This window comes from Bactrocera latifrons, unplaced genomic scaffold (assembly GCF_001853355.1).
Source record: "Bactrocera latifrons isolate USDA-ARS-PBARC rearing strain unplaced genomic scaffold, ASM185335v1 scaffold_183, whole genome shotgun sequence".
Lineage (NCBI taxonomy): Eukaryota > Metazoa > Arthropoda > Insecta > Diptera > Tephritidae > Bactrocera > Bactrocera latifrons.
The window spans coordinates 269,945-279,834 of NW_017535330.1; the positions used below are offsets into that span (position 1 = coordinate 269,945).

Genomic DNA, 9,890 nt, shown 5'->3' on the forward strand with positions numbered 1-9,890 from the left:
CAAAACCCGCACCAACTTAGGCTGTTAGTTTTTGTTATTAGTTAGTAAAAACACCGCCCGCTACAAATATGAGAATTACATTGAATAAGAATATAAAATAAAGCAGGTGTATGTTAGATGATGTATGTACATATGTGTTTGTAAATAGAAAATTTGAGAAGAAACCGTTGACTATCACGAGCGCCCAGTGAACAGCGTTGAGTAACAGGACACGAGTATGCTAGAGTGCATGTGCAGAGAAATGACAGTAGTTCTCATTATAATTACATATATTCCTATACATCAATATTTCTAGTAACTTACTGGAATATTAAACGTATGTTTTGTTTGATTTATTTCCAGCCGGAGAGTTTTGGGGAAATAGAGAGTAAATTTGCACAATACAATAACATACAAAAGCTTATTAAATATTCATCAACTGAAGGCATGTCTTTGTACTATTGTAGTTCACAAAGTGACACTATGGGTATGAAGTGAAATAAATGAASCTTTCGCCCATAAGTTTCTCTAAAATTTAAATATTCGAAATTTTTCTGACCAATTTTACATATTTTGTAAACTAAGGGAAAGGAACTTCCATGAAGATCTTTATCCAGATTCTTATCGATCAGTATGTAAGTCAGCTTTATGCTGTATTGGTTCTATCTAAAAATTATTATATAATCAGAGATTATCTTTAGAGATATTAGCATTGGCTTCGACAGTAATAAAAAGTAAGTCTTCCATATCAGATCTTCATTTTGATCGCAGAGTTTGTATTCCAGCTATATTCTGAGCCCGATCTGAACAATTTTATATGCGACAATAATTTATGCATAAAGACATCGTGTCAAATAAAAAAGTATTTCCAACAAGAACTGATCTTGATTGAACAGTTTTTAAGCTAATTATCGTTTCGACAAATTAACCGCTTCTTGGAGAGAGGAGCTCTTGATTTTGTTGTCCTCGAATCGCGTGTTTAATTCTATTTTAAGTTTCCATCAAGTAGAYACATATATGAATTCATATGTCTTGGGACTTCGGATTTTCTCTAATCTCCAGCTTGCTGAAAAATTCAAGTCATAATTAAGCACATTTTTGGCARAGCTCGAATTTTCTTAATTCGATACATTCGTTGTAGTACATATTTTTTGCTTCAGAATAGCTCTCAGTCAGTGATTTCTTTTAAATTTGCGATTTTGTCAAGCAGGCGTTCGCTTGCGATTCTTGTAGATCAAGAATAGAACTTCGACACTCTACCTCACTGTCGATCATATTTTACAATAGGAGGATATTAGGATCTACCAGGTAAACACGTTGATTTTGAATTTTACAGTTACTGTTTTCAAAGCCTAAACCACGTAATTTGTTTGAGGAAGTTACTGAGATATAAAAGTTTAAATTCTGAACTGCCCCTAACACAATGGCCCACTGTATTAGGGCTAGAAATACATCGTCTCTCTTCAACTTGCACGACTTCCACGAATGTGTGTATTACTTGTTTGTTGGTAGAGCTCCTGGAAGGACTAACTGTTCGAGTCACACGATAACCGGAAAGTTAAAACTGCGCCTTTTGTCATTGTGAAAATTTAGTTCGATTTCGACCGTGCAACATGTAAAACGTGCCACAAGCGGTCTACGCATTGCGTGATAAATTTAATCTGATCAAAAGTGAATCAAAATAAATAAGTGAATAGAAAAAGAAAAACAAAGCATAAACATGCATACACACTTAYCTAACCTCAAAGTACAAATGCGTTAGCTGGATTTTTGAAAATTGTATTTTACCAGAATATGTGTGTTTAAGTGATTGGAATGAATGTGCAAAAAATGCATATATGGAATATCTTTGTTTTTTACGAATCCTAACGAATTTTGACAACTTTACTTAACTAATATCCAAATAACGGTAATTTCTACAGTGCGCCATGGGCCAAGGGGATAGCCGACCGAGCGTACACAAATCTTTTGCTCCTAAAACTTGCTTGTAATGAATTATGARGTTATTATTTGCGGTGAAAGTGAAATCATTTCTCATTGTAACCTGTATAATTGGGCGTAAATTAAGTCCATAATAACTTGACGCTACTAAATTGTGGCGCCACAAAGAAATCGACATTTGTAATAGTGCACCAGTGACAATAAATTTTCTTCTGTTCGATTTACCCTCCGTTCGCCCACTTAAAGGCAACTACCAACCAGCGAAAATAGCGCCGATTCCGCTATACTGGCTACCGAATGGATAATGGGTATTTGTTTAGACACAGGTGAGTTAAGTTTTCAGTGTAGAATTAGTGAATTTTTGGAGAGTTGATTAATCCACGTAAGCATCTAACAGTTTTTTTTTGGATTAATCGTATTACGTTACCGTTACTGACTTTGCATTGTTTATTAGTAAACAGGTACTTTAACTTCTACTCGCTGTTAGTTATGGTAGATATGTATTTAAAAATACTCTTATTCAAGCTAAAGATTTTAAAATCGGCTGCAGTCCACATAATTATTTGAGGAATGTTTTCTGGCAAAGACCTGTTCTGTAAGTAACTGGCACCGAAGTTGGAAAGGGGTGAGTTGGGCAGGGACACAAGGAGGTGAGCATCTTAGCGTATGGCTCCAAACTAGATAATCGAGTGAGAGGTGGTGTCTTTTTAGCAAGCTGAAACACCAGAATCGTTTTCGGTCTACCAGATCACTGCAATGAAAAAGAAAGCTTCTTRTTCTGATAAACAATCTCTTTTGCTTTCATAAAGATAGGGAAAGAATGTCTTGATCTCTTACTAGATCAAATAGCTTAAATTCTTAGTAACAGTGAAGCAGATGAACTAGCCAGACCCGACACACCCCTATAATTAGACTCCGAAAAAGAGGCCTTTGGCTACTTGCAGATATAATATAAAAAGTCACTATCTAATTGGCAGACAGGCCAGCAGACTCGGAGTACCAAACAATGACTATTGCAGAAGCTTTTAAAAGATAGAAGAATACACAGATAAAACTTTTTGTATTGGTGAATTTCTTCAGAAGTACAGGGTGGTTCAGAGGGGACAAAATAGAGTGTGGTAGTACCTATCTGTTGCTATGGCAGCGATTTGTTTATGTTTATAAAGAAAATAATACGAGTATATGAATATATGCGATCGTTGTATTTATGCTTTTCTTCGCRCTGCGCAACGATCGATGCTCYATACGTTATGAGAGGTAGGAGGACAAAAGAATGTTTGGAAGGGCATGAATGAACAAAAATGTTTTTTAGATTATTCACATTTCACATTTTCAGATAGATCACATACACACAATCACAGTTTTTTTAGCGTAAAGAACACATTTAAAATTTCAATTGTTCAACAAAAAATTGTGGTTAATACTATTATTTAAACAAATTGACCTTGAAAAAATATTTATAATATAGCAGGGAAATCTTTCTTTGGGTTCACAAAATTTCATCGATTTATCTTCAGTAGTTTATGAGAAAATAATTTTACAATTTTACTGAATTTTGACGAAATATTTACATATATCACGKGATATGCATCTGCTCCCCTTYMTAAAGAACTGCTRATTTTCAAAATCGAAGAGTTTACGAATTTTTCACCAAYCATATGCTAGCGGTTTGCTGAATCTCCTACAGGCCATAGAAGTAACGAAGAACGCAGAAGACGTTAAAATGAGTTTGTTACAATTTTAGTTTATTTTATTGATATGCTTCAATAAAATAAACTACAATTTTTTAGATGATCTTAAAATTGAGTTGAATGAGACAATTGACGTTTTTAAGATATACTAAATTATTCAATAAAGAAGTGCAWTAAATTTTGTGTGTGGAATAAAAGTTCAAAAAGTCATAATTGTTTGTCGAGAGCAAGTGTTTTTGATTGATACTACCACGACTGCCAGGATGTCATGAAACGTATTATTAATATCGACGTGTCTCAGATCTCCGCTTATAACCCGGAAACGGACGACAACTCGRAAACTGACGAACAATCAWGGCTATGYTCACAAYTTTCTTCGATTATSGAGGTATGGTAGATWGCGAATTCCTTCCGACCGGCCAAACTATCAACAAGGAATAGCATTTGAGTGTTATGCGTCGTTTGCGCGAAGCTATTTGCAAATGGAGGCCGGAATTATGGGCSRMMAMYYTTKGKTWMYWWWMYWMYWWWAARSCCCSKYSSMWWMYKSMWTKRWTYSYMWKRRTTTTTCAYCAAATTTTTAAYCACCGTATTTGCCTGATTTATCTCCGAGTGGCTTCTGGCTATTCAGCAAATTCAAACGGCCGCTCCAAGGAAACCTTTTTGAGTCAATTGAAACTTTAAACGTGAATCGCTACGCGCACAAGTAGATCGGACCAAGTTGGATTACTTTGAGGGGGACCTCAAAGATTTTCAAGAATAAATTAAATTTTTAAAATTATGAACAAAGTATTTTTTGCTCGTAGTAGTASTTCTGGCAACAGCAGCTAATGTTTAATTAATGGTAAAGTTATCACAATTGTATACACAATATTAAAAGTTTACATCGAGGGTTGTTGGCTGGATATAATTCTGTGTAGAAGACAGTCAGATTTAAGATAATTTTGCTTATTTACGTATGCGCTAATGTCTAAAACTTTTTTGGTAGTCGACGGCCAAATATTGAGATCCGTTGTCCGGAATAGTCGCCTCTATGGCGGCGAAGCCTTTTTCTGCATCCTAAATATGAACTATTTTAGGTATCATCTATGTATATATTAGGTTGTCAAAAAAGTTTCCCTAGTTGGCGCTGAGAGYGCGTAGTTCTAGTTTTATTCATCGYATCGGGTCATGCTATAYCTTTTTGGAAAGCTCATTTCACGCGCTAACACCTGTTTGATTKATTGTCGTTTYTTTTAMGTYGTTCGTGAGTTATAKCGTCGCAAACATGGAGCAAAATAAAGACAAAATACGGCATATTTTACAGTACTACTACGATAAAKGCAAAAATGCACCTCAAGCCGCCAATAAAATTTSTRCAGTTTATGGACCCGAGAAAGTTTCCATTTCCGTGGCACAACGATGGCTTCATCGTTTTCGTTCTGGTGTGGAGGTGGTCGAAGATGCGCCACGCGAATTGGTCGAAAGAGACCGGCATAGTGGCAGCCGTAGCTTCGGTCAAGAGCTGGGCATGAGTTTTATTTTTTTTTTTTATATACAATTGAAAATTCATTAAAAAAATACCGCAAGACTTGACAACCTATATACATACATATAATATTTCGAAATATCAATTTGAAAAGTTTTTACGTCTGGCTGACAGATATCAAGATAATGCTTTTCTTAGCGCTATTGCATATATTTTGGAACATACAAAATACAAAGTATAAAAAAATCTTAAATGTTACTAACCTATAAAAATTGCAATGAACGAGTAATACGTGGAAATATTTTCTAGAATGAAATAGAACAATTGCTCTAYGCGTGGGCGTATGAGCGGCATTTGCAATTGTCAACAAGTATATGTATACATATGTATGTGTTTGTGAMGATTCAAGTTCATAAGTTCTAGAACGATAGAGTCATTGTAAACCACATAAGAATGGCATACAACAAAATCCTTTAACTGGTGCATCCCTCTCTTCGCTGGACAACAGTCGTTAGTCGAATAGCCAACACAGTTATAGTGGGGGGAGGGCAAGTTGTGCATGATTATGGCAGGTCCACTATTTAATATGTATCTATTAACGACGACTGTTTATTAAATATTCAGACTGCGACAATGTTTCTATTCCTCCATTTTATTTTTATTATTTAAAGAGAAWTTTTCCAATTCGAGATACATAAAAACATTCAATATTGACCTTACTTCAATACCATAGCGAAATGTCACTGCCAATGCCAGTGAATGCGGTTGAACGGACACTATAGATTACTATGTATAAACCCATATTTAACTTTCATATTTTATAGATATTTGTATATTTGCAGAACTTAGTCGGACATGCGTGCCATGGTAATTATGTGTTAACTGCTCTCTAACATGAATGCGCTTAAACATGTGTGTGCTTGTATGTCATTTTGTTTGCTAATATGCAAATATTTAACTATTTATTCATATTTGAATGCCCGACATTGACATTTGTGGTGTTAAGGAGAAAAATTTTACGGAAATCTAAATGTGGGAAGTTCCAAAAGGTTGTGCTAAGTTTATAACATTATAGCTCTGAAAAAACGGCAAGTTTAGACCAATAGCTTCTATGACTAAGATTTTCGAGTGACGTTTTTATCATGAGTGCCATACTTTCAACCAAAAGCAATTATTGATGATTAATATGATTCACTATGTTGTCTGTCTTATTTGGGGCGCAACTAAGTTCCCGCTGTTTGTCAATAAATGGCTGCAGCCGTTAGTGGTGATCGATTTCGATATATCCAAAATGTGATAAACTGAACCTACGGCCTACTAATTAAAAACGTTCATTTTTCTTTAGGTGGTTGATGATTATAATGATAAACATTTTTGATATACCGTTATATATATTCCTAAAAGTCTTGTATCGTTCGTGCTACTCTATATACTACTTAATTCACTTTRTTTTGTAGTTGTGAAGTTAAAGTTCTTTTAATTTTTAACCAAATAGTAAATGCGTTACGATATAAAAGGCTAATTAAGTGCGACAGCTAATTTGAAACAGTTGCTTAAATAATTAAGATTCCTTCTGGTAGTAACATTTATTAATAATATTATTGATTTCTGGCAAGGGTGTGGTTCAAAGTTGTAGTTTAAAATATATTAAAATGTATTATTCATATTTTTTAATGAGGAAAAGCTGCAGATGTACAGCTACCCTTTGCAGCTATATTTTTGACCTTCATCAGTCTGAAAAGACGTATAAAGAAATTTTGAATCAGGTTAAAAAAAATAATATTTTCAATGTCCTTAAGCATGTACAGAATTTTTAAACTATTTCCAACGAAAAGAAAAACCCGAAAAACTGCAACAGAAATAGACCGCAGCATTACTACCATCGCCCGAGCAGACCCCAAAAAGAGTTCCAATGACGTTCTACATAAAATTCATGGTGAATACAATRTCCAAATCTTCAAGCACACAATGACCTGGCGTTTGGTCGAATCTGGACTTCACGGCAGCGAAGCAAGCAGGAACCCAATTCTGACTAAAATTCGTAGAAACGACGCGTCGACTGTACCAACTCTTATTGGTCTAAGACAGTGGTCGGCATTTCTTAGCACAATTGTGCAAACTAACTTCACACGTACGCTTCGGTCTACCGTTCAGTCGTTGTGGAGCCAGCAACAAGGATAACGAATTAACATCACGCTATACTATATCGCAAAACCAAATGTGCCTTGCGAGAAATATTTTATGATTCTAAATCCCGTTGGTGCCATGCAATGCCTTTTATGTTACAAATCTTGTAAAGATAATAGGGAATATCTCCCTAAAAGACATTTTGTTAATTTTCATTAYATTATTAATTATTTATTTTTGCAAAAAATATCTGATTGGTTACGTAAAAACGAATACTTAGATTGTAGTGAACGTATTGATGAAAACCTAAAAACACAGCTTTCAAGTTCCATTAGTTTGGAGATTGTTAGGCAGGGTAAGCCGTTTTCCGATGGAGTCTTTATTAAAAAAATGTGTAGTAAAGTTTTGCAAAAACTTAGTTATAATCAAACATTGAGTGTTGAATTGAATTTTTTCATACATTTTTGCTAAAACRTAGTAAAAACATATTTAATTTAAAAATTTTATTGAACAATTATTTATTTTGTAATATTTCTTATAAAATTTGCTTMATTTTAATTTCAATTTCTCAATGGGCTACTTTTTTCGTGCTCACCAACACAGTGACAGATCCTCTCATGCCGACCCCTGGCCTAAGACAACAAATCAACGGAGTTATGTCGTTTGGAACAATGTAACAAAAATTAATCGCTTTGGTCCTGATGGTCGAAGGTATGTTCGCCGTCCAAAATTGAAGAATTTCATTCTCGCTATGTTCCACGCGTAGTTGAGTAAGGTGGAGGATCAATCATGATGTGGGAATGTTTTATCTGGAATGGTGTTCGCCCTCTCCATAAGATTAGTGGAATTTTAAGCAAGGAGATATAAGCCGATATCCTAAAAAATTTCATGTTGCCATAGGCTGAGAAAAATTTGCCTGTTATAAGGAATATAACAATTCAAAGCATACGTCTGAGTTGACACAAAAGTTTTTTAATGAAAATTCTATCAATATTTTGGAGTTTAAATCGTCCAGTTCAGACTTAATCCCTATAAAACATCTCTGGGTGGTGTTAAAAGAGCCATATGYACCAAAAATATCCCAAATTTGGATGTTCTTTATGATGAAATTAGAACGACATGGCAAGCTACACCATTAGTGACCTGTCACGTTATAAGGCTCTGAATCCGGAATCGATGTGAAGCTRTATTAAAGTAAAAGAGATARCCAACAAAATACTAACTSAAAGTAARCAAGTCATTACTTTTTGTTWATAAAATATTTTCGTTTCTGATTAGTTGTCGTACTCAAATCGTTGACTCCACATGTTTTTGTCTAAATCTTCAAACCAAAAACGAACTTTAAACAAATTTTTTACTATTAGAGTTAAAGTTTAACATAGGTTTCAATAAAATAAGTGAAAAACCAATAAATATACGCGATGTATTGGTAAATAACATCAGTTACATCAAAATAGGTGTCGTTTCTAATTAGCTGTCAACAGTTGTAGATATTTGAGAATTAAACTGCGCCTCAATATTAGTGCCATGGCTTATGTAYCATATACTTCTGGTTGTGCGAATAGGTCCGACATTTTGCTAAAGAATCGTAATTAGCGCGAAGTGTTGATTTTCTTTTTTTTAAAGAAAGAAATCGACGGCCGAAGCACCTCGCGTACTCCAAAAAATATACGGAGGTGCTATCGCAAGTGAAACTACGTGTCACGTTCATAGATTAACGACCCTCCGCGTGAAGAAAGACCATAGACACAAGCAATCCCAACATTGGAAATCATCCGCCAAGTMATTTCAAAGCGACTACAAGCACTGGAAATGATTCAGAAACAAGGTAYTCGAATTGCTTATAAACTCAACACTAAGAGAGACACCATAGAGTGTTCTGTGATGACCCAAAAACCTATGAAGACGGTGAATTGGAGACCTTGCACGATAAAAATCCATTTCAAACGMAAAAGCTTGGCCTGCTTATAACCTCAATACCAGGAGGCACGATAAAGTGATTCTGCACAAGTTCAAACAAAAGTGTTAGTATTAGTAAGTCAAAATGTACTTGCTTAGGCAAAAAAGCAAACTTCTCAGAAAATTCCCACCATRTCCCTACATATAAAATACATAAATTTCCAAATATTTGAACAAAGAAAAATGTATTTGTGTGTATATAAGTACATATTAACTCACTGATATCGAATATATTTAAACACAAACACATAGTTCAGCTCTGCAGTACAAAATAAATTATATTGATTTTCCCAATGGGACCAATTAATTGACATATTTTTCACGTGGCCACTTTTCTACTGTTGTCACCACAATAACTATGTTATTCATGAAGCTCTTGTTTGCAAGGCCGTTATTATTCGTGCTATAATTGCACATAATTCCAGAATGGAATAATTAAAAATTAATACAGTTATGAGCACTCGAGAAAATATATTCTTTAAAAAATCATAAAAACTTTAAATAATTTTAAAATATACTAAGTTTTAATGTTTGCTCTGAGGAAGCATTAACTCTTGCTGGAGACCGTAAATCACGATATTTCTTTATATTTCGTTTACAAAATTTTGTTTGCTGAATTCTTAAATGCTTGTAGTTTGATCGCTATCTCATAAGATAACAAAGTTCTGCAACATAGAAAAACGAATGAAGTCATTAAATCTTAAAACAATACCATAACAAGTAAG

General features: G+C 34.4%; 1 protein-coding gene across 1 annotated transcript in view; it reads left to right on the plus strand.

Annotated features, from left to right (window-relative positions):
- The first annotated feature begins 2,047 nt into the window (after window positions 1-2,047).
- The window catches only part of LOC108967346 (adenylate kinase isoenzyme 5), a 17,966-nt gene continuing 10,123 nt past the window's right edge, over window positions 2,048-9,890 (plus strand). Inside the window, exon 1 of the mRNA XM_018930685.1 lies at window positions 2,048-2,246. Coding sequence (XP_018786230.1) covers window positions 2,225-2,246 — 22 coding nt within the window. The 5' untranslated portion in view covers window positions 2,048-2,224. The remainder of the gene's footprint in view (window positions 2,247-9,890) is intronic.